Here is a 25,676-nt window from a genome sequence, read left to right as displayed (position 1 = left end):
CCAGTTTCGTAGCGTTTGCTATATACACTGAGTGTACAAAACATTAGGAACACCCTCCTATTTTGATTCTAGGTGTAGAAAGCATTTTACAGGGATGCTGGCCCATGCTGTCTCCAAAGCATCCCACAGTTGTGTCAAGTTGACTGGATGTCCTTTGAGTGGTGGACCATACTTGATAAACACAGGAAACTGTTGCGTGTGAAAAACCCAGCAGCATTGCAGTTCTTGACACACTTAAACTGGTGCGCCTGGCACCTACTACCATACCCTGTTCAAAGGCACTTAAATCTTTTGCCTTGCCGATTCACCTTCTGAATGGCACACATACACAATCCATGCCTCAATTGTCTCAAGGCTTAAAAATCATTCTCTTCATCTACACTGACTGAAGTGACATTAATAAGGGATCATAGCTTTCACCTGTGATGGGTTCTGACTTCTAATCTTGAAAATATTAAATATCCTTATTCATGTCACTGAGGGAGAGAGGGGAATGTAGAACATCGGCTGTCAGAGCAGCTTACCGATCGCTGCAGCTGTACACAGCCCATCTGTAAATAGCCCATCCAACCAACTACCTATCTCATCCCCATATTTGTTTTTTTCTGCTCTTTTGTAAATGAGAACTTGTCTCAACTGGCCTACCTGGTTAAATAAAGGTAAAGTAAAATAAAATAAAAAATGTACCTGGTCAGTCTGTCACGAAAAGAGCAGGTATTCCTAGTGTTTTGTATACTCAATGTGTATATATATGTTTTATATACTTTGACATAAAGGCAAACATGATCTGTTTAATGGATGTTTCAGAGGCAAATCCTGTACGTTAACATTGTACATTAACACTAACGCTGACTGTTTTAGCCTCTCCGTTTTCAACTGCTTTAGTTGAATGAACATTATGTTAGGAATCATTACAGACACCATCACATTAGCTTACATGGTGTCTGTGTTCACCAAGGTTATTATAGCTGTTTTTATTTCTATTAGTTTTAACATTTTTATTAGAAATGTAGTTTAGTTTCAGTTAGTTTTGAGATCTGATTTACTTGTTTTTATTTCGTTTAAATTTTATAAAAACATTTCTATTTCATTTTATATGATTTAGTTTTAGTGTTAGGGATATCAAGTAGCCAATGCGCGGGAGGCTAGGAGCCATTTATGTGATGTATTGTTTTTGTGTTAGTTGGGATTCCACTTCTTGCCACTCTGGGGCAGTAATGCATAAAGTGATGGGTCAGGATGGACGAAGTAAACAGTAGTTCTGGGTCAATTTACGCAACAACCAGGAGCGTTGAAGCGCGAGGCTAATGGTGCTTTCAAGACAACTAGGAACTCTGGGGGGAAAAAAACAAGGTCAAATCATGACGTCAGTGATTTTCAGGTCGAAAATTCAGAACTCTAGAAAGATGCCAGAGTTTCCAACTTAGAATTCTGAGTTGGATGACCATAAAAATAAATCCCAGTCGGAGCTAGTTTTTTACGAGTTGAATGCAATAAAGTCAAAGTCGGAGATTTACGAGTTCCCAGTGGTTTCCTCTCGAACATGGCCAATGACTGTAGGAGAGAGCAAAGTCTTGCATCACGCTCATCCCGTTCGAGCGGATACATTTTGTCTAGTCGATGACCATGTGATCAAAGGTATTTCGTGGTATCCAATTGATAGTTACAGTCTTGTCTCATCGCTGCAACTCCCGTACGGACTCGGGAGAGGCAAAGGTCGAGAGCTGTGCGTCCTCCGAAACACAACCCAACCAAGCCACACTGCTTCTCGACACAATGCCCACTTAACTGGGAAGCCAGCCGCACCAATGTGTCAGAGGAAACACCGTACACCTGGCTACTGTCAGCGTGCACTGCGTCCGGCCCGCCACAGGAGTCGCTAGTGCGCGATGGGACAAGGACATCCCTGCCGGCCAAACCCTCCCCTAACCCGGACGACGCTGGGCCAATTGTGTGCTGCCCCGTGGGTCTCCCGTTCGCGGCCGGCTGTGACAGAGCCTGGACTTGAACCCAGAATCTCTAGTGGCACAGATAGCACTGAGATGCAGTGCCTTAGACCTCTGCGCCCCTCGGGAGGCCCCGCTGCTCTATGTTCGCTACATACTTCAGTCTGAGACTGCCATCGTTGAAGTCATTTGTGGTGATGTCAAAATGAGGGGTGTCATACGAAACAAAGTAATCAGCGATTGGATAATTTCTAACCAATCAGAGTATCAAAGCCAGTGACGAATTTTCAAATCTCTGCTTTACCCATGTGTGTTCTGGCTCTGGCCCAACCCATCGGTTTCTGGGAGCAATCAGAACGGTAAGAAAGTGTTAACGTTCTAGAAATCGTCGGGGAGGTACTCAGATCCAGACTCATTGCGGGGAAGAAACTGACGTCTGTGGGCATAGCATTTGGCCGGAGCAAGGAGTTTGGGTAGCCAGGCAAAATTGTTTCAGTATAGTGTTAGTTTTTCCAAATGGGCTTAATTATTTTATTTCAGATTACTAAATAGTTTTTTTCATGTTTAGTTATTGTTTAAGTTTCAGTTTACTATAAAAACCTTGGAGTTTAATTCCCTTCTTTCCCTCCAGTCATCATTGCTGTCTTCTAAATCAGTGGAACTTCCATTGACTTTTAAATGAACAGAATTCAGCATATCATGCAAAGTACTCTCAAACGTGAAAGTGAAAATACACATTTGCTTTGATACCTGCGATCACTTAATGATAACACAAGTTATTAGAGCACCGTCTTCCCTTGACATATGTTTTAATGCATCACATGGCACATTTCTTAAGAACAGAAAGGGCTGGTCAACTCTTAAGGGAGCTGCTCACCAAGTTAATGGATACAGACAGTACAGTCCTTACAATGGAATTCTATCAGACCTTTTGTCAAACAGTAAGGCATCCTGTAAGTAAGGCATCCTCATGCCCTTTGTTGACTCAAAGGCAAGCTTTAAGGAGTTGATGGACAAAGTCAAAAGAGACTGAGGAAAAAAAGCTTTATAACTAGTGATATACGGTATGTACCATATGTTATTCTGTGACTGTAACCTGTCCCAAACTGTGTTACAGGCTCAGTGGGTACACAAAACCTCAATGATCGATACTGACCACTAGTGGCAAATTAAGAAACTACAGGTTTGTTTCACCATACAACATGCCAACCCATACATAAAGAATAATACATGATCATGAGCTTCAAATTTGAAACCCCCCCCCCCAAAAAAAAGAAGAAAAAACTGATTTGTGGAACTCTGTCAAAATGCAGCAACATCATCAGCCCTCATATCCGGCTCCAAATCCCACAGCATATCTGTCTGGAAATCTCACCCTTACTTCCATGTGTCAACAGTGGATTATCTTTGAGGAGATAAAAGCTTGATGATGATGGCCATGACTTCTATTGCAATAAACCCAGTATTTTCAGGATGTGATCAAATGGACATTGTTTATTCAACCTCAAGACTCAAGTTTCACTTGCGTCCCAAGGACCACTCTGTAACGGAGAATAACAATGTTTCCCCCTTCCTTTTCCATATATTACATATGCACTAGGCCCCTCAAACTCAACTCCGGACCTCGAAGCCAGTTCCACTGCTTTTTTTCATCGTTCCCCTCTAATCACTGTTTTAGACCTTGGACACCAGGTGGGTGCAATTAAGTTTCAGGTCGAACAGAAAACCAATAGGCTCCAGACCTCATAGGGTAAGAGTTGAATACCCCTACAATAGGCTACACGGTACACATCTGGAAACAAGTCAAGGTGGCCAAATCTGAAGAAATGCAATGATCAACTGAAACTAGGGCCAGGAAAATACCTGTTTCACCATACTCATTATTAGTATCATGGCAAGGAAACAAAACATGAAGCGGATTTAACTTCTTTAGGAAAACAGCCCTAATGTTGAAAACAAACATGATGTTGTCATCCAGTCACATTTATTTTCCAAGCTATAGCACATAATTATTTACATACAGCAGGTTTTTAAAGGAACAAAGAATTAGGTCTGCTTCGTGATTTTATTTTGGCCCTGGAAACAAATATCAAGATACTGGTATTGTCCCGGTCCTAACTAAACCCTTTACAAGTTTATCTGCTCTAAAAAGAGGGTTCAATTAAGCTGCGTGAAAAGAAGTCCAACATGGCAAAACATCGTCCAATCAATGGTGGTGACACAGTCAAACCATAATAAATAAACGTCCTTATTGATGGGATTGACTAGGTGTGATGTGAAGCAGAGCTGGGGTTGCCTGTACATGAGTATGTCTTGTGGTCATTCCATCACATCTCCATATGGGGTCTTCTTAGGCCCAACTGGTTCCTCAGCTGCAGGCTCTGATACGGCGACTGCAACACAGACAGCACAGACTGACACAGAGAGATGTCAGAGAGCTGAATAAACCCCTGGCCTCATGTTATCCCTCTTCATCAGGTACAGTATTGTGCACACCAAGAATTCCGGTGGAGTCCACATAGAATAGAAAAGTAGAATAGAAAAGCAGCTAGGGCTGTGGCGGTGACCATATTACCGCTGCAACGGCAGTAAAATTCCATGTGACTGTTGAGTCACGGTAATCTCCTTTTATGCACTCAGGACATGCATAGGTAGTACCCTAACGACCATCAGGTCCTAATGGCCTGGTAGTCATGGCTCTATTGTTCCTCTAACCACTCTGACATCAATGCAAATGAAATCGAAAATCACATCAAACACTTACCAAAACAGTATCATGCTTTTAAAAAACTCACCTCACTGTTTAAAAAAAATATATATATATTTCACCTTTATTTAACCAGGTAGGCAAGTTGAGAACAAGTTCTCATTTACAATTGCGACCTGGCCAAGATAAAGCAAAGCAGTTCGACAACATACAAAAACACAGAGTTACACATGGAGTAAAACAACATACAATCAATGATACAGTAGACAAAAATAAGACTATATACAATGTGAGCAAATGATGTGAGATACGGGAGGTGACGATCAATTTGAAGAAATTTGTTCAAAAGCAGGTTGAAACAGGGTAAAACATGGCCGTTGTGGATGTTTGTTTCAAAGCCTAACACAACGGAATGGATAACGTTTTCTAAAGTGATGGTTCATTCAAAACAATTTTGGGAATTTTGCTTAAATTCATCAAAAAAGTTAGCTTATAACAATGAACCTTTTTTGTGGGATACACACAAGGCAATTCTAGGTCTTGTGGCATATTTTGGTTAACCTATCCAATTCAATGGAATTGCAACCCTCCACATGCACAGTGCAGTCTTCCATCACATGTACAGCTGATTCTCAAGATCTTGCACACTAATGAGATGTTATTGAGCCCACACTTCTACACTGTCTGAGCCAAGAACTACATGCTTTCTGGTAAGTTTTGATTACAATAATGGGTGGGGTGAATATATTTTATATGACATACATTATTTTTTGTTAACTAGTAAATAGTAGCCTACAGCAAAATCATTTCTAACTCTAATCTAACTGCTTAACTATTTATCTGTACATGGAACTGTATTTGAGTTTTTCTTCTTAATCTTTACAGGAAAATGCCACAGGCACTATCTGATGTGTGGAGACATTTCACTGCAGCTAATGTAGAAGGAAAAGCTGTGTACATTTGCAAACACTGTGCCAAATCATATGTAAAGAATGCAACAAAGATGCAGAATCATCTGGCCAAGTGCATAAAGTTTCCTCAGCGCTCCCAACAAGCAACCTCTGACAAGTCCCTCTACTTCTATTTGAGGTGAAAATGTTAAATCAGACACCTTATCGATAGCAACAGCTCATGGTCCTCCGGAATTCCATTTTTTTTTACTCAATGAAACGTAGTCAGAGAAATACTGACAAATGTCTTCCTCGAGCTGTGTATGCAACTGGTTCACCTCTGATGCTCACAGGCAATGTGTATTGGAAGAGATTTCTGAATGTTCTTCGCCCAGCAACCACCCCACCAACCAGACATGCTTCATCTACTCATTTGCTGGATGCAGAGTTCAACAGAGTTCAAGTGAAGGTCAAGCAAATCATAGAGAAGGCAGACTGTATTGCAATAATCTCCGATGGGTGGTTGAATGTTCGTGGGCAAGGAATAATTAACTACATAATCTCCACACCTCAACCAGTATTCTACAGGAGCACAGACACAAGGGCCAACAGACACACCGGTCTCTACATTGCAGATGAGCTGAAGGCAGTCATCAATGACCTTGGCCAACAGAAGGTATTTGCACTGGTGACAGACAATGCTGTGAACATGAAGGCTGCTTAGTCTAAAGTGGAGGAATCCTACCCTTACATCACACCCATTGGCTGTGCTGCTCATGCATTGAATCTGCTCCTCAAGGACATCATGGCACTGAAATGGATACACTCTACAAGAGAGCCAAGGAAATGGTTAGGTATGTGAAGGGTCATCAAGTTATAGCAGCAATCTACCTCACCAAGCAAAGTGAGAAGAATAAGAGCACCACATTGAAGCTGCCCAGTAACACCTGTTGGGGTGGTGTTGTCATCATGTTTGATAGTCTCCTGGAGGGGAAGGAGTCTCTCCAAGAAATGGCCATATCACAGTCTGCCGATATGGACAGCCCCATCAAGAGGATCCTCCCAGATGATGTATTTTGGGAGAGAGTGGTAAGCAGCCTGAAACTCCTGGAACCTATAGCAGTAGCCATTGCACAGATTGAGGGAGAAAATGCCATCCTGTCTGATGTTCAGACTCTGCTTGCAGATGTAAGAGAAGAAATCCGTACTGCCCTGCTCACTTCACTGTTGCTCCAAGCAGAGGAAACTGCAGTTCTGAAATACATCAAAAAGCGTGAAGACTTCTGCCTGAATCCCATACAAGCCGCAGCGTACATGTTGGATGCCAAGTATGCTGGCTAGAGCATCCTGTCTGGTGTAGAGATCAACAAGGCCTATGGTGTCATCACTACCGTGTCTCACCACCTTAGCCTGGATGAGGGCAAGGTTCTTGGCAGTCTGGCGAAGTACACTACCAAGCAAGGGCTTTGGGATGGAGATGCAATATGGCAGTCGTGCCAACATATCTCATAAGCCACCTGGTGGAAGGGACTTGGTGGATCCGAGGCTCTTTCCCCTGTTGCCTCCATCGTCCTGAGAGGAAGACATCCAAAGCTTTAGTTTGTAGACTATCATTTTACAGATGTATGTTGAAAATGTTTTTGAGAGATGTAATGGATCATTGGGGATCATTCAATATTCCCTTTCTTTTGTTGTTCAGTGAAATCATCCCATGTGAAGAGTCAACTCATTTAATTAAAGTTCAATTCGTAACAATTTTTTTTTTTTTTTCTATTGGAAGGATTTAATCATTTGCAATTATGTCTACTTATGATCAGGTAAAAGGTTTATGTCTCCCTATGATATGGTAAATATATCCAATGCAAAAAACATATACATTTAAATGGTATTAATTTGCATATATTTCAGTTAATTCCCATATATTCCCGTTAATTCCCATGGAAAGTTTCCACCTCTGTATATTCCCCAAAATGTGCAACCCAATTTGAGATGATTGCTTGATGTTGAATATGTCCTCTAAAATGTCTCTGGTCACAACACTGGCACAACTACACACACACTAGTAAAATAATGACGAGGCTGGATAATCTCACAATAATAGCAGAAAAAATACATTTCATCATCTAGTTTTACATTTCAAAACAGAATGTGTGTCTTCTAAGCTGAGCTGCAGCGGCCACCAATATGTTGCATAAAGGTTGAAGGAGTAAAGAGCGAGATACATTACTGTATTCTATTTTAGGGACAGAAAAATATTTTGTTTGGTGGGATAGTTTATTTTCTGCAGAGTAATACTTTTTTACCATATGATTGATGCAAAAATTAGGATCTATGACTTGAGTTTCACATCAGTGATTTGAAACAAACATGGGCATCAAAATAGACAAAACATTTTAAAAAAAATGAATTCCGGTCATTAATACTAAATAACAAGCCTGTAACAGTGTTGATTTTTATATTTTCCATTCACACAGTCTTTATGAAAATCACTGTTATTGAGACATTGAGACGAGCCCCCAAAACCCATTCTCTGAAGAAGCACCATTCTCTGAAGAAGCACCATTCTCTGAAGAAGCACCATTCTCTGAAGAAGCACCATTCTTTGCTTGTTTTAGATTTTTCCGTGTAAACCCATGCTTTCCTCTACGGATGATTATCAGTTTAGCTTGGTCCAGTTTGTTGTTAGGGGATGTCTTCCTCTGATTTCGCTCTGCACTCTTGGTCCTGTCAAAAGCCTTGTCCTAGGACAGAGATTGACACAGACAGAGGGTTAGGGTTACAGGAAGGGATGTTAAGGCAGAACCCATTATTGAAAGACAGCAGAGCATTCAAGTTCCAGATCAAAAGTCAACAGAACCCCTACCTGTCTCTCAGCAGCTTGTCTTTATAGTTTCCTGTCCAGTCCAGTTGTGGGTAGGAGGGAGGAATGGGATGGACTAACTTCATTGCATCTGTTGTATGTACCACCACAAACAGACATAAACACAAGAACAGACAGACAGAAACAGATTTGTGTGACAGGAATAGTGCATTTGTGTTGTTGCTAATGTTGCTAACGTGTAGCATATTCACCTATATGATGGGGGATACAGGGGAGTTTTCCTCTGTCCCTAGGTCCTCTTCTGAGAGCACTCCACTGGAGAAGCATCCCTGGGGTTATACAATAGGTGCACCATTACACATGACCAGTGAAGCCTCTATCTATTTGACACACAAATATAACCTACCTGGTAGTCTCGACCCGAGGAAACAGCAGTGACTAGGTTCTGTTTTCAATTACTCTTTTGGCAACTTCAATAAAGCTTTTTTTTTTTTTTTATCCGGGGAGGGCCCTCTTCAGACAGACAACTCTCCCAACAAATCACGAGGAAAAGAACGTCACATTCCTGAAATCTCTTCCAATACACATTGCCTGTGAGCATCAGAGGTGAACCAGTTGCATACACAGCTCGAGGAAGACATTTGTCAGTATTTCTCTGACTAGTTTGCAGGCCAAACCTTTGCAGTGGTTTTAATTGATGTAAATTAGCCACTTGCAAAATGAACTCATTCAAATGAATGTCTGTGATCTCCATCTTGCTAGGTAGTATTTTATATTTTATTCAAGCGGATAAGGTAGTGACATAGGCAGTGACGTAGCTCCTCTATGCCAAACTGACGTTCTATTACGTATAAACGTGTTAAGCCGGAACATTAGAAAATTGTGGGAGACAACCAGGATGTCTAAACAGACTACCTACATGGGCTTATTTGGGCCCTGAGGCATGAGGGGTCTAAAGGCTGGTCCATGCCACGGTGGGACTGCCTCTCAAGCAGGTTTTCCTCAGTCTTAGCCTGGAGATGGAGCAGGGGCCGGACTGGAAGCCCAGCGTGGCAGACGGATACTCCTGCCCTCTCTTTGGCTCTCCTCCATAAGGCCTTTGCATCATATCCATTCACCAGCCCCATGGTCATCTAGAACAAAGAAATACAGTAAAACAGGAGAAATCATTAGCACTTGGAATCCCCTCAAAATTGCTTTGTTACTGCACTGTCTAAGATATCAAAGTGTAGGTAGGCCTACCTCAGATGATTCTATTTTGCTGCTTTCACAGCCAGCAGATGAAGTGGAGACCAAAGGTTGCCTGGAGGAAGGAAAAGAAAAGGACATAAAATCACAACAAATCTACACATCAAGATGATCTCTCACATGACATAGCTTAGTTTCAGATGAGGGTAACCTGTGTCTCTCTCTGTCGTGATCAGTCCCTCTGTATCGCCTGCTGGACAGATGGACCTTGGTCAGATGGTCGTGTGCAGAGTGGGGTTTCTTGGCCTTTTCCCCGATCTCTGTGACCTTTCGTCTGACCTCTGTTGCCTCTGTGACTGATGGGGGTGATGAAGGAGTCTTAGGAGGAGGCTGACGGCTGGAGGAGTACAGACACCTGATAGACAGCCAGACGGACAGAATATAGCAAAACTGTGGCTTGTGATATGGACCCCACACACGGGAAAGAGCATTACTTGAGATGGAGCACTCTTAATAAAGTCCACCCTGTCAATGGATAGATTCAGTCACACAAGCTACGTTAGAGATATAATCTGATTGTCTCTCTTCTCACCTCTGTGTGTACGGGTACTCGTCGCGAGCGGTCCTCTTAGTGACGGACCGGCTCTGAGAGCGCCCTCTGGTGGTGATGGCCGTTACAGTACAGGTGTAGGCCGTGTTGGCGGCCAGACGGCGGGCAGTGTGAGCACGCGCCGTGCCCAAGTAAGCCACGCGACCGTTCAGCCTCAGCTCGTAGTTGAACAGGCGACCCAGCGGCACCAGGGGAGCCCCCCACATGATCTGCAGCTCATGCCTGCCCAGCACCACCATGGTCAGGCCGCTGGGTGCGTGGTCCTGGTCCTTGGCTGTACGGACCTCCACCTCCGCACAGGGGCCCACCTCTTCCCCAGGCCCCACTGCGCACACACCCAGCTGGAAAAGGGTTCCCGGGGACAGACCACCCACTACAGCCCTGGCAAATAACATAATATAAGTTTGGTGTTATGGTTAATATTCCAGGCTTTTGTGTGGAGGAGGATGATAACTCTTTACTCAAAAGGAGCTGTTTAAAAATGGACATTGATTGTTACAGCATCATTTACCTCAGCTCTGTTGTGGTATCTAGTAGTGTTTCCCCACGATACAGCTGATACACCTGGGGCTTCAGCTCACCCGCCGGCGCAACCCAACTCAGTTGCACATGAGAGGCTGTGCATCCAATCACGCGCAGCTTCTGTGGAGGACCAGGCCTTGTCCCCGTCTCCTCTGATTCTATGACCAATAGCACGGGCTCGCTGCAGGGGCTGGTGTCTCCATCGGCGGTAGAGTGGATCAGTCGGAGTGAGAACTCATGTCCAGGTTTGAGGACTGATACCGGTAAAGTCACGTGACATTGGGTTCCACGATACAGAACTGTCTCTCTGTCCAGAAGGCTGAGGACAGTAAAAGAGACCACATATCAGCTTATTGCTAAAAAAAATACCTTTTAGTATTTGTTCGTTATTTCTGCAATTCTATGTTAAATGCCAGTATGCCACAATGTGAAATAGGTTGTTTGTTATCACACTTTGATATTTTCTGGTTTCCTCTGAGAATATTATGAGGGTGTATTTGGTGAAAGGGTCCCTATAATAAAACTCCTTAACATTCCTGCATCCAGCTGACCTGTAAGTGACCTCTAGGCCACTCTCAGGGAAACACTTCTCCCATGACACAGTGCAGGCCCCAGATGGGAGGCGCCTAGTTGTCGGGGGCAATGGCTTGACTAGTGGCTCCAGCTTCCTAAGACATGAGGTCACTTCCTCCCTGAGATCCTTGCCAATGGAGGGAGAGCTGGAGAGAGACTGGAGGAGAGAGTCAGAAAGGGATTGAGACAATGTAATGAATGCAAGTAAGATAATTTCATTTTCATGAATTGCTTTTGTCACTTTAATGTACAGTTATACCACCAACAATTGATAACTGTTAATGGATATTGACATATATAATACAACTTTTATATAGCAATATGATTGATGTAGTAATAGACATCCTATTGATATTGAAAAAAAGATCTATAGGCTATGTAATAACTGACCAACCAAGCAAACACTGCATTCCAGGCACATTAGCATAAACTGGTTCAACATAAATGCTCCAGAGAGTACTGTAATAAGACAACCTTCAGCCGCTCCCTCAGAGACCTGTGCTCTCGCACGTGTAACACTCCAGCCGGTCGTGACACGAATACTTTCACTGCCCTGTGAGACAGAGAGAGGGACGGCAGGGTGAGACGGTGTGCTTCAGCTAGCTACCTAACCTGACTTCACTATGATAGATTGAAATATTTTCCATGTTCTCTAGTGGTACAGCGAGACTATTAATGCTTCTTGATCATGGAAGGAGTTAAGCCCCTAGGCTGTAAGATGGAGGAGTGAGTGACATACGTACATGGCAGCAAACCAGGCACTGTCCTGGTCCTCTGTTTGTAAGCGGTAGAGAAGAGCATCAAGAAGGCTGGGAAGGGATGGGCTACCCAGCACCAGAGCGTGTCCATCTTCTTCTGTTACTAGGCAACTCAATGCAAAACAGGCTGTCTGTCCTGCCTCTGGCCCAGCCACCTCACTCATAAGGGCTTGTAGACTCTGAACCTGGAGAGATGAAAATTACAAGACCCTTTTGAATGACAGAGCTTGGTGTGGATTCAAAATCGACTATTTATTCCACCATCCACTGTTCTCCTCAACAGATGTGTATGGTGTCTTACCAGTTGGTACTCTGGCGCAAATCTCAGAATGAGACTCCTGCCTCTTTCACTTCCACACAGACGACCCAAAGCAAAGGCTGCATTCATAGCAGTGTCTATTACAAGTGAAAAACAGCCATTAGAAGCATGCAGCTAAACGTTTATCAGTCAAACAAGAAAACCTGTCACTGTCAACATTTGACGAAACATCCCGACTAGCGAAGCAATAAAACCATTCCTACTGGTATTTTGGGTTCAATAGTGCAGAGCATTGGCAGCACTATGTTTTGCCACACAAGACCTTATCCCCCCTGCGTCCTTAGCTCTGACCTGTATGGCTGTGTGCCAGGCATTGTACCAGGCAGCCCAAGGTGCTGGGGGCTGAGGAGTGGCGTAACAGGCCTTGGCAGGCCACATCACACAGGGACAGCCTGGCCAGGATCAGGGCAGCAGAGTTCACCATGCTCTCCGGTCCCTGGTCCAGCAGGGTCAACAGGCTGGTCAAGACCTGCCCAAACACAGCCTGGTCTCTCTGTAGCCACCCACGTCCAGCCGAGCTCTCAACCTGAGAGAGAGGGATGATTCAAGACAGAGAGGGTCTCTGGTAAGGCTGCCCCACACACTCTCTTTTACACACACACACACACACACACACACACACACACACACACACACACACACACACACACACACACACACACTATTACCAAAGAGGCTAAGGCACCAGCAGCATTCATCACAATGTCTGGATCATGTCTGGTTAGGAGCTGCCCTAGAGTCCCAACAAGGCTGTTGCTGCCCTTTGAAGCCTTGGCCTTGAGCTGCTGCACAACCTCCTCTCTCTCCACCAGGACTCCAAGAAGATAGGCTGCGGTACTGCAAAGCCTGAATGAGCAGGGGGAAAAACATTAACCACCGGTCAGTGTAAAGGCTGATATTAATATGCGTTTAGAGGTTTACGTAAATGCGTCTCGGAACCATGGTTGTGTAAATTACAAACAGCAGTAAACATGATTTTCTTTAGTAGTCACATTCAGTGGTCACGTTAAACTCAGGCATATTCAAGGGCAGCCAGCCTCCATATCACTTATTGGAGTTCAGGGTGGGGACCTTGCTGTTATGGGAACGCAAAGCGAGTCCCGTACAAGGCAGGGAAGACTTTCTCTCACTGCACTGGAGAGGATGGACAAACGTTTACTTGGAGGAAAGACGTGCATTTTGCCTTAGCAGCACAAACGTTGATGTGCAGGGACTAATTACTTCTTTATTTCAGTAAAATAAAACATTGTACTGTATAGGTACACATACAAACACCATAATGCATCCTTGATCACAAGGTATGTTTGCATGACACACCTTTAGGAATAGAGTACATGATGGGTTGTTTGAGAGCTCAGGTGTAAACAGGGCAGTTATTTTGACAAAACTGTAACGTGTCCACAAGTAGTATCAACCTGTACTCACCATGAGTCTGTTGAGCTGAGTAAATGTTCTAGTGTCCTGATGTAGCGCTCTCTGTTAGGAACCTTCAGTATCTCCACCACCAGCTGCTTTCTGCTCTCCTGAGCAGACCTACTCAGAACTTCCAACGCAGCCTTCACATGAGTGGGCTCTGGACACAGGAGCATGGACAGTGATCTCTCTGAGGGACATTGGCAAGGACAGGCCATCAATTGTCAGGAGTAGTTTTACTTCAGGACTTCAGTACCTTTTGGGGATAAAAGGGAGTCCCGAGTTAGGATTTGGTTATGATTGCCTGTGTAGCTCTCCGACGCGGTCTGTTCTTACAATAATACAAATGTAATTATATGAACATATAAGCTTGAAATACTCACCGGGTTGGTGCTAAGTGAGTTTTTTTTATACATCCATATAAGCTGTCCAGTAAGTAAATCATAGTCCACTGGGCACAGTGGAGCAAGCCATCCTTTAGCATTCCGGTAACACTATTTGAGCCTCTGGGCCAATTGTAACTCAACTAAGACAGACTTTTGTGACATTTTCTAGTAGCAGTCGTAGTGTTTCTCTAGCAATTTTTCCTTAATCCGCTATTTCACATAGGCTCTAATTCAATATGGTGAGGGTTTCTCACTCCTTTGCCTGGGTTGGCTTTGGGAATGTGAAGGAGAGGGAGGGGATAAACATCACAAGCTCCTTGTGCTCCTATCTCTTGTCCCAGAGAGCTGCACCGTACCAGACCAGCCCACTGATCACCATGGTGACGTTGAGTAAAGGTTATTCATTCCACTTTACTGAGACACACATTAAACTGTCCAGGCTCCTTTATTTGTATGCCCCGTCTGCTGCCTCTTTAACTTTTTCTTCTAGTTTATTCGCACCGCTGCCAATGGAAGTAAAGATCTAATTTTACAAGCTCCACAATAAATTCCCGGCTATTATTTCCTGAGCCTAACCCTCATATGCAGCACCTTCGAATTGCCTCTGTCACACTGTTATTGTATCAGGCTAAATGAACACGCAGACCATTTCCTCAATATCTAAATGAACAACCAACAAACATTTTTGAGGTGTCATACCATGAGGGCACCTTAAACTCCCACAACAGTCATACATCCATGGGAAACATTTTATTCTTTTATTTGATCATTTTACAGTGAAACGAGATAGCTAGTTATCCCCAACTGTACTCCTCTTCAGATACTGTAGCTTTTTACTCTGTGATTAATGCTTTCATTCTGTAAAAAAAAAAGTATAATAATTTTTTACACCCAACAGTCAACTCTCCCTACCTCTAAACTCCCCCCATCTCTATGAAAAAGGTAACGGTGGGGTGTGTTAAAACTATTCAGTGCACAGTGTTATGAACCAGTCCACATAAACTACCAATGTGCGCTGCATGTATTATGTCAATCTGCTTGGTACATGCATTATCTGTGAGCGTGTCAGGATTCCTCATCGCCACCTAAGACACAACAGGAAGACAAACTTTGAGCAGGTGTTCACCCATCACTCTTAGGGAGTGATCATTGGGCATAGAACAAATATCTCTGATGACTGACGTGTAAAAAAAAAACTATGGAATTGAATTCGGGCCATTTCATACAATCCCAAGACCCGAACTGTCCAAAGGCCAACCTGGGTTTCCCAAGTTTTTCCCCAGTATATCCCTTGAACATTAGTGACAGGGACTGTGTTTGTGGGCATCTGGAAAGGCAACCGACCAATCGCAGATTCATTCAGGGATGTTTAACACAGGAAAGTAAATGCCTGATCAAGCCCAAAGTTGATGACCCCTTCACAAACCTCCCAACAAAGAGGGACACTTATATATATATATATATATATATATACACATACATACACACACACACACACAGAACAAAACACCCTTCCCCCCAATGTTCAGCACTTCATCCATGTCCGTCAATCCAAAATGGCAGCACACACACAACACTGCTAGTGCGAAACAGCAAAGTAAATCTATCTGCTGTATGTTGGTCTTAGAGCATAACAAGGAGATGACTGAGTGTGTGCAGCAGAGGTCCAACAAGTAGTACAGTGAAAAGGTCCATGTCCCATTGTACCAGGTGAGCAGCAGGTACTGTCCTCCCTAGATCCCTGTACACAGCATTACAGGTTGGTGGGTGGCAGGAAGGAGAAAGCTGATGACGACAACTGTCGATAATCAATTGCTGTCCAAAAGAAGCAATTTATCCCTGTGACATCATCTTACTCAAACATACAAATCCATAGCAGCAGGTAGAGCTCGAGGAGGATCTCCCTCTCCGAAAATAATGATATATACACTTCCCCACCATCCCCATTGACATATAAAGAAAGTATATGGATTTTTTTTTTTTTAAACCCTACCAACCAACATTGTCCTCTCATCATTCTCTGTTGGCAGATTTTTTTTCTTTGCACTTCATTCCCAATCTTCCCCTATCCTGGTAGTTGATCCAGAGATCATCGCTCTGGTTCAGACTCCAGGGCCAGGACTCTTTTGCGCTCGCGGCACTGCTTCTTGTGGGCGGGCCAGTCCCTTTGCTGGCATTGAGAGCCACAGTAGCGAGCCACCTGACAGCGACCACAGATGTTGAACTCTCTAAGCTGTGGACGGATGGAGACAAAAATCAGACTGGTGGAAAGACACCTATATGGGTTTGGTGACACTGTTCTGAGACTACCATATTAAAACGCCTAAAAATAGCAACAATATCTATGTCAGCCTCGGAAGTAAATGGGATCACAGAAATCCTCAAAGCCATGTACTTCAATACTCCCTTGCTTACAGTGAAAGTATATGGAGTGTGAAAACAACTGAAGGTAACTGACTATATGATGGTAGCAGTACGTACTCTCCTCTCGATGAGCGAGCAGGGTGGGTAGTGACACTCGTAGTAAGTACAGGAGCACTCCTCCTCCTCCACCAGCTCTCCGTTAGCGTTGTAGTAGCGGGTACGACTGAGCTCCAGGTACTGCTCCTCTACGGGGTCAGCTGGTACCTGCTGGATGGCCAGCCAGTACAGAGACTGCTCTCTACAGGGGGAGAAATAAAGACCATTAACATACCTTTATGACAAGTGAAACATTTAACGCACAAGTCATACTGAGCTAAGTCTGAATATCCTCGTCTTTCCTCAGTAAAGACGTTGTATTTTCCTCAGTAAAGACGTTGGATTTTCCTCAGTAAAGACGTTGGATTTTCCTCAGTAAAGACGTTGGATTTTCCTCAGTAAAGACGTTGGATTTTCCTCAGTAAAGATGTATTTTCCTCAGTAAAGAAGTGATGAATGCTAGGAGAGCTGAATGTAGCTCTAGTAATTGTAGTGGAGAAGTGCACAGCTGTAATACCTTTGTTTGCTGGAGATTTCCTCTGGTTTGGGGCTCCAGCCCAGGGGGACCAGTCGCAGGTTGTCCAGACGGTTATCCACTGTGACAGAGTTGATGTGGACAACTTGGAAGCTGGGAGCTATGCCTCCTCTGTGCTTCTCCCTGGAGAAACATTGAAATCGCCTTATGACAACCAGTCTGCCAGCATCACACACAATATGAACAATGGATAGTTTGTTTGATAAAAGGCAAAAAGCTGCCCTTACCAACAGACTACGATGATGTATTCAGGAGTAGATTGTGGGGATGGGACATCAACTCACCAGAGCAGCTCGTGCAGTGGCCTGCCAGCCCAGCGCCCTTTGCCAATGTCGAAGGCATAAGCAAAGATCTTTGCCCCATTGCCGTCTGCATCGACATCCATGCGTGCCTGAAAAAATAATGGTGTGACATTTTTACATCCCAGACCATTTCCTCAAGAAAAGTCCAGTTGTTCTTTTGTTTTGTTTACTGGGGCCAGTCTAGTGTGGGAATGGTCTTTGACTAGAATGACCCTCCCCACACCCTCCTCGTAAATCCCCACACTCTTACCTCGAAGGCATAGTTCTCCACCAATGGTATGTCCTGTTCATCGATCAGTGTGTACTTTGTCTGCAAAAGAAAGGACAGATAATGCCACCTGGAATGTGGGTTAACACTATTATTGTGTAGTGTAAAGGTCACAACAGTGAGGTGTGACACGACACTGAATCATGTGATGGTATGAGGGCGTGAACGTTACTTATAATAAAAGGGTTAAATGGAGAAAATTGGACTTCATTGAAATGAAATTGGAGGGTCCTTTTACCTCAACCCTCCCTGAAACTATGAAAAAAAAGAGTAGAGTGGACAAGAGTAGGGCTGGAAAGATATCCTTGATAGTAAAAGTATTCAGACCCCTTGAATTTTTCCACATTTTGTTACGTTGTCTTAATCAAAAATTATTTATTTTCCTCAAATCTACACACAGTACCCCATAATGAAGCGTAATGAAAGCGAAAAACAGGTTTTTATAAATATTTGCACAGTTATTACAAAGCAAGAACAGAAATACCTTATTTACATAAGTCTACAGATCCTTTGCTGTGAGACTCGAAATTGAGCTCAGGTGCATCCTGTTTCCATTGATCATCCTTGAGATGCCCACCTGTGCTAAATTCAATTGATTGGACATGATTTGGAAAGGCACACACCTGTCTATATAAGGTTCCACAGTTGACAGTGCATGTCAGAGCAAAAACCAAGCCTTGAGGTCAAAGGAATTGTCCGTAGAGCTCCGAGACAAGATTGTGTTGATGCACAGATCTGGGGAAGGGTACCAAAAAATGTCTGCTGCATTGAAGGTCCCCAAGAACACAGTGGCCTCAATCATTCTTAAATTGAAGTTTGGAACCTGAAGGACACTCAGACCATGAGAAACAAGATTCTCTGGTCTGATGAATACCAAGCGTCACATCTGGAGGAAACCTGGCAACATACCTAGGGTGAAGCATGGTGGTGGCAGCATTATGCTGTGGGGATGTTTTTCAGCAGCAGGGACTGGGAGACTAGTCAGGATCGAGGGAAAGATGAACATCACAAAGTATAGAGAAATCCTTGATGAAAACCTGTTCCAAGGAGCTCAGGACCTCAGACTGGGGCGAAGGTTCACCTTCCAACAGGACAACGACCCTAAGTACACAGCCAAGACAACGCAGGAGTGGCTTCGGGACAAGTCTCTGAATGTTCTTGAATGGCCCAGCCAGAGCCCGGACTTGAACATCTCTGGAGAGACCTGAAAATAGCTGTGCAGCGACGCTCCCCATCCAACCTGACATAGCTTGAGAGGATCTGCAGAGAAGAATAGGAGAAACTCCCCAAATACAGGTGTGCCAAGCTTGTAACGTTATACCCAAGAACACTCGAGGCTGTAATCGCTGCCAAAAGTGCTTCAACAAAGTACTGAGTAAAGGGTCTGAATACTAATGTAAATGGGTGTTTATTTTATACATTTGCACAAACAAAATTCAAAAAAAAAGTTTTTGCTTTGTCATTATTGGGTATTGTGTGTAGATTGAGGGGGGAGGAAGCAATTTAATCCATTTTAGAATAAAGCTGTAAAGTAACAAAAATGTGGAAAAAGTCAAGGGGTCTGAATACTTTCCAAATGCCCTGTAAATGTCATGCAATTCTACATAATTTTTAAATACCGCACAATTTACCAAAATTACTGGCTAAGAATGGACATAGATAAACACATAGGCTTATCATATTTCTCCAATGCAAAATCAGTGTCTTGTTTGCAACAAAACTGTCCCCGTTTGCAAATAATGAAATTTGAGACGTCATTAGGAATCTGGGCATGGTACTTTCAAAAGTTAGGTCTACCTTTCCACCCCAGACAGAGGCCTACCAAGGCAGAACAATGTAAGCTTTAACTGCTGGCTACTCTTCTACTGTGAATTAACCCAACGAGAGGTTACAAGTGTTAAAAAAAAGTTTATCAGCAAGAGCAGAGCATGCTGGGGCTCACGGTTGGAACATCCATTGCATGTGTAATGCAGCCTTGTTTTATTTATTCCTTCACCATCCCAGCAGCTATCATAGAAATATAACTTTTCTCTGTGCTTCTCCGAGCATGCATTTCATAGCCTAGAACTAGACCACACTAAATAGCCTATAGGCCTGCTGTTAAGTTCAAACCCAGACTAATTTAGAGGGTATTGCATAGGACTACCTATTTTTACCAATGACCTGCCACTGGCATTAGACAAAGCATGTGTGTCCATGTATGCTGATGATTCAACCATGTACGCATCAGCAACCACAGCTAATGAAGTCACTGAAACCCTTAAGAGTTGGTCTGTTCTGGAATGGGTGGCCAATAATAAACTGGTCCTGAACATCTCTAAAACTAAGAGCATTGTATTTGATACAAATTGTTCTTTAAATTCTAGACCCTAGCTGAATCTGGTAATGAATGGATGAACAAGGACACTAACTGACTTGCTGTTACCTTAGATTGTAAACTGTCATGGTCAAAACATATAGATTCAATGATTGTAAAGATGGGGAGAGGTCTGTCCGTAACACCACAATCCTGCAGGCTCTAGTTTTCTCATATCTTGATTATTGTCCAGTTGTACGTCCAAGTAGTGCAAGGAAAGACCTAGTTAAGCTGCAGCCACCCTTTGCCTTGATGACAGCGCTGCACACTCTTGGCATTCCCTCAACCAGCTTCACCTGGAATCATTTTCCAACAGTCTTGAAGGAGTTCCCACATATGCTGAGCACTTGTTAGCTGCTTTTCCCTTTACTCTGCGGTCCAACTCATCCCAATTGGGTTGGCGTCAGGTGATAGTGGAGACCAGGTCATCTGATGCAGCACTTCATCACTCTCCTTCTTGGTAAAAAAAAAATCCTTACACAGCCTGGAGGTGTTGGGTCATTGTCCTGTTGAAAAACAAATTATAGTCCCACTAAGCGCAAACTTGATGGGATGGTGTATTGCTGTAGAACGCTTTGGTAGCCATGCTGGTTAAGTGTGTCTTGAACTCTAAACAAATCAAGTGTCATCTGCAAAGCACCCTCTGACCATCACACCTCTTCCATGCTTCAAGGTGGGAACCCCACATGCGGATATCATCTGTTCACCTACTCTGCGTCTCACAAAGACATGGCGGTTGGAACCAAAATCCAAAATTTGGAAAGGACAGATGTCTACCGGTCTAATGTGAATTGCTTGTGTTTCTTGGCACAAGTAAGTCTCTTCTTATTGGTGTCCTTTAGTAGTGGTTTCTTTGCAGCAATTCAACCATGAAGGCCTGATTCACAGTCTCCTCTGAACAGCTGATGTTGAGATGTGTCTGTTACTTGAACATTGAAGCATTTATTTGGGCTGCAATTTCTGAGGCTGGTAACTAATGAACATATCCCTCTGCAGCAGAGGTAACTCTGGGTCTTCCTTTCCTGTGGCGATCCTCACGAGAGCCAGTAATCATAGCCCTTGATGGTTTTTGCGACTGCACTTGAAGAAACTTTCAAAGTTCTTGAAATTTTCCAGATTGACGGACCTTCATGTTTTAACGTAATGATTGACTGTCGTTCCCCTTTGCTTATTTGAGCTGTAATATTGCCATAATATGGACTTGGTCTTTTACCAAATAGGGCTATCTTCTGTATACCACCCCTACCTTGACACAACACAACCGATTGGCTCAAACGCATTAAGGAAAGAAATTCCACATATTAACTTTTAACATGGCACACCTGTTAATTGAAATGCATTCCAGGTGACTACTTCATGAAGCTGGTTGAGAGAATGCAAAGAGTGTGCGAAGCGGTCATCAAGGCAATGGGTGGCTACTTTGAAGAATCTCAAATCTAAAATATATTTTGATTTCTTTAAAACTTTTTTGGTTACTACATGATTCCATGTGTTATTTCACAGTGTTGATGTCTTCACTATTATTCTACAATGTAGAAAATAGCAACAACAACAAACAAAAAAACCTGGAATGAGTAGGTGTCCAAACTTTTGACTGGTATTTTATTTTATTTATATATTTCTTTCTCTCTCAATCATTATACATTTGGTTAACCTTAACTAAATGAAAATGATTAAAATCTAAAAAGACAAAATTCAATTCGAGTGTCCTTAGATTGTGGGAAAAGGCCGCCCTTGATTCGGAATTATTCAAGTGCGGCCTTTCGAGCTGTCATGTTACCGAATGCTTCAAACAAAGCATTCAAGGGTCACTTGAGGAGTTTTGTTTCCTGAATCAAAGGGAATACCCTGCCATTTCCCTCAGAGGATTAAAACTTATGGTACCCTTTGCCAGCGCATCTCTTTGTGAAGCTGGATTCAGCAGTGCTCTCATCTGCATTAAAACCAAATATCGATCCAGGTTCGATTTGACAGCAGAGATGAGGTGTGCACTGTTGACCACACCCATTGACTTTGAGAACCTGACAACATGCATCATACACACCCATCTCATTAGTGGTGGTGAGATATGAGACATTATGTAATTGACTGTCATAGCCCCACATTAAAAGTACGTGATTGTGAGCTGAGAAGACAATCAGAATTACTGCTTGAATGTTTTGCAATTGACTGCCATAGCCACAAATAAAAAAAGTTAACATGGGCTGTTAATTACAACAACAAAAAATCACATGGATATTACACGCCCAGCAGAGAACGAGGGGCGGCATCGGGCACACATCAATATGTAGCAACTAATTATAAAACAGAAATATCTAAAATGTCATTAATTATATGACCCTCCCCTGGACTATATATATTTTTTTAACTCCCTTTGCCTTAAAAAGCACAAGGCAGGTAGCCTTGTGGTTAGAGAGTTGAGCCAGTAACCGAAAGGTTGCTGGATCGAATCCCCGAGCTGACAAGGTACAAATCTGTCGTTCTGCCCCTGAACAAGGCAGTTAACCCACTGTTCCCCGGTAGGCCGTCATTGTAAATAAGAATCTGTTCTTCGCTGACTTGCCTAGTAAAATAAAACAAATTAAATAATGACCCTTCCCCATTTTCCTTCAGGTAACCATTCTCCAAGTGTCGACCCATCCCTATTTAAGACCACGAGTCAAGTTAGATTTGCTTTGAGTAAGTTAGCAATCACGAAACAAGCATTTAGGGAAGGCATAGCAGTGGCATGCAACAGCACCGCATTGTGGTGTTGACTAATGTTCCTGGGGGTCACTCCATAACACGTGATATGTCCAAGTGGTTCTCATTTATAAGTGACACACCCATTTCAATGTTCACCAACTGCCCTCGGTGCTGAAACTATGGCTAAAAGCAAGAGCGTACCTAAATATTCATGTCACCGTTTCAATTCGTCAGGTAAAAGTAGATAATGACGTAGCTACTGTCGCTAGCCTAAATAAAACGTTAGCTAGCTAGAAAAAACCACGAACGTTAGCTAGCTAGCCCTAGTAACATTACATGTCAACAATGATGACACATAGAATTTGTATCAGCCGTCAAGTTAAGATAAAAAATAAGCTAGTTTAAAAATACCGTTGTCGGCTAAAATATGCCGGTGCTCAATCACGTTGTAAGGGGTTCCTGGACGGAGCGTGGCAATGCAATGGCTTCCTCATTAAGACTAGAGCCTTGGCATAACTATCTATACCAGTTAACAAGCGTACATTACAATTGATGTACCATTACTAATGTGTGCATTTAGATATTTTAACTTTCAACATTCAAAGACATCGTTGCTTCCAGAAATTAACTAGCTACGAACGTCGGTGAAATCTAGCTAGCTAGCTATTAGTAATTGGCTTGAGCTGGGCGGCTTCGTGAGAAAACGAATTTAGCGAAACATTTGGGCCACCTTACGTTAGCTAGATAGCGAACTTATGCATGCTTCTTTTCCTACAGGTATTCCAAATTAAAACCTTTTCGATGCCATCACCCATCTCAACGAGCCATTTTGTACGCGCTTTTTGTGATCCCCTCCCCTTCTTGTCGCACATGGCAGCCCTCGGATCCAGCTCACCTTCCCGGCCACACGGCCAAGTCGAACAATCCCAAGCTTGAAATCCGACATTGGAAGACCAGTCGATCAATGGGCAAAATATGAGGCGATCTACACGTTTAAAACTCGTCAGGGCGACCCCCCAGCCCCGATGTACCGCCAGTTAAGTTAAACAGGGTCAATCGTTGCCCGATTCTGGTCCTCCCCACCCGCTAACAAATCTCCATGACACGCCGCTGGATTTTGGGGAGGTACAAAGAGCCTAAAACATTTTCAACCAATGAGAATAGAGCTTTGAAAACCTTTGGTCCAATCCAAAAATCTGAACATATTTCGCGTTCTTGTAATTCTCTTGACGTCCTATCCGATTCGCCAATCAAGACGGGGATTTCTTTGGAGCGACACCCAAGCGCCATCACGTTAACGTCTGTGCTATTTGGGATCCTTTGGACGTCCATGCCCTAAACCTTAGTAACCATAACTCTTACCTAACATTAACCATGCCAGTTAACCAATGTACATTACAATAATAAGGATCCCGGATAGCACTGACAATTACATTTCCATAGAGGACCACAGTGAGTCTTAATATCCATAACACCTAGCGGTCAAACAATGAAATGGTTCCAATTGTTTTTCCACGATAATTTTTTTTCCCATAGGGGTTTTAGAAACTTCAAATAAGAGCTATGTTTCGTATAGACTTACACTGGCGTGACAAGGTTACTTACCAAGATATTTGCGTATATTTACCCGCAAAAATGAAATAATGTGGCTATCAAAGAACTTAAAATGCCCGGATGAACTGGACAAGACTGCCACATCGAGGCAAAGGTAAGAATCTCTGAAATTGTCAAAATTTCTTTAAATTGACAATTCTGTTTACTGTCTTGTGCAAGATCAAACAGTTGACACAATACCTGTTTGCAAAAGTTCAGCTAGAGATGAGATGCAGGGATTTGTAATCTTGCGTCTACTTTTATGCTAATTACAATTTTTGTATCTGAGAGTAAATAGAGCCGACTATATAATAAAAGTCACCTTGTCAGAGAGAGATTTTCATGGTTATCAAAACGTCATGCCAGGGTAAGCCTACACAAAACACAGCCCTTAATTTAAATGTTTCTAAAATTCCCTATGGGAAGACTAATTGGAACGATTTCCCTGTTTGACAGCTAGGTTTTATGGGTATTATGACACCTCCATTGTGGGGCTCTATTGCTTCTTCCTCTGTACTGGGGTGTTCAAGACAACTGGGAACTCGGAAAAAACGAGATCAGACTGAGAATAATCGTGACGTCAGTGGTCTTCAGATCGGAGAAGACTGATCTCTGGGTAGAATGATGTCAGAGTTTCTGACTTGTATTTCCCGAGTTGGATGACAGTTCAAACCGATTTTTCCCAGTCGGAGCTCTTTAAAAAAAAAAACATGTAATATTTTTTTAATCTTTATTTTATTTATATTTTTGTATTTTTTCCAGGGGATGGATCAGCTTTAATATTGCGGATATATTGTTGCTTCCATCAATGTAATTGTCTGCATCATTTACAATCCCCCATATATCTATATAAATACCCAAAATATATCTATATATATATACCCAATACATATACACACACATAGATAGATAGATATATAGATATATAGATAGAGAGAGAAAATTGGGGGAGAGATGGTAGGGTTTGCGGGGAATAATAAAGGAAAATGGAAAATATATTCTAAAAAGTCGTGTGTGTGTGTGTGTGTGTGTATATATATATATATATATATATATACACACACACACACATGAATATACAAATATTTTTAGAATATATTTTCCTTTATCATTCCCCGCAAACTCTACCATCTCTCCCCCAATTGGCGTAAACTAATAAACAATAACACTTAAGCTTCTACTTCCAGCGTATACATACTATATACATTTTACAGACACAATCTATTTTACAATGGTTATATTTTGTTTGTTTTTAGTCCTGACCTTCCTCTATTTCTGATGTCCATCCAGTTTGATTTCTAGTTGTCATATATTTGTAACTGTGCTATTTTATAAAAGTTCTGA

The 25,676-nt window shown here is 42.8% G+C and overlaps 2 protein-coding genes across 2 annotated transcripts; both read right to left on the bottom strand.

Annotated features, from left to right (window-relative positions):
* Nucleotides 1-7,798: 7,798 nt before the first annotated feature.
* LOC106563300 (uncharacterized) lies at nucleotides 7,799-14,590 on the bottom strand. The gene is made up of 16 exons (XM_014128788.2): nucleotides 14,131-14,590; nucleotides 13,760-14,003; nucleotides 13,003-13,180; nucleotides 12,626-12,860; nucleotides 12,317-12,411; nucleotides 12,001-12,200; nucleotides 11,732-11,810; nucleotides 11,236-11,414; nucleotides 10,674-11,003; nucleotides 10,145-10,543; nucleotides 9,764-9,967; nucleotides 9,607-9,667; nucleotides 9,284-9,497; nucleotides 8,616-8,693; nucleotides 8,407-8,494; nucleotides 7,799-8,284 (listed from the first exon to the last, which is right to left on the bottom strand). Exons 2-16 carry the CDS (start codon nucleotides 13,963-13,965, stop codon nucleotides 8,200-8,202), a joined length of 2,631 nt encoding a protein of 876 aa, XP_013984263.1. The 5' UTR covers nucleotides 13,966-14,003; nucleotides 14,131-14,590; the 3' UTR covers nucleotides 7,799-8,199.
* A 287-nt stretch (nucleotides 14,591-14,877) lies between these two features.
* Nucleotides 14,878-23,875, bottom strand: LOC106563301 (zinc finger MYND domain-containing protein 19). Its single transcript, XM_014128789.2, has 6 exons — nucleotides 23,635-23,875; nucleotides 17,681-17,740; nucleotides 17,413-17,519; nucleotides 17,111-17,251; nucleotides 16,615-16,795; nucleotides 14,878-16,366 (listed from the first exon to the last, which is right to left on the bottom strand). The coding sequence occupies exons 1-6, from the start codon at nucleotides 23,683-23,685 to the stop codon at nucleotides 16,223-16,225; spliced, it is 684 nt and encodes a 227-aa protein (XP_013984264.1). The 5' UTR covers nucleotides 23,686-23,875; the 3' UTR covers nucleotides 14,878-16,222.
* Nucleotides 23,876-25,676: the final 1,801 nt, after the last annotated feature.

The sequence above is a fragment of the Salmo salar genome, chromosome ssa11 (genome assembly GCF_905237065.1).
Source record: "Salmo salar chromosome ssa11, Ssal_v3.1, whole genome shotgun sequence".
Taxonomy (NCBI): Eukaryota; Metazoa; Chordata; class Actinopteri; order Salmoniformes; family Salmonidae; genus Salmo; species Salmo salar.
This window is presented reverse-complemented; position numbering and strand designations above follow the sequence as displayed.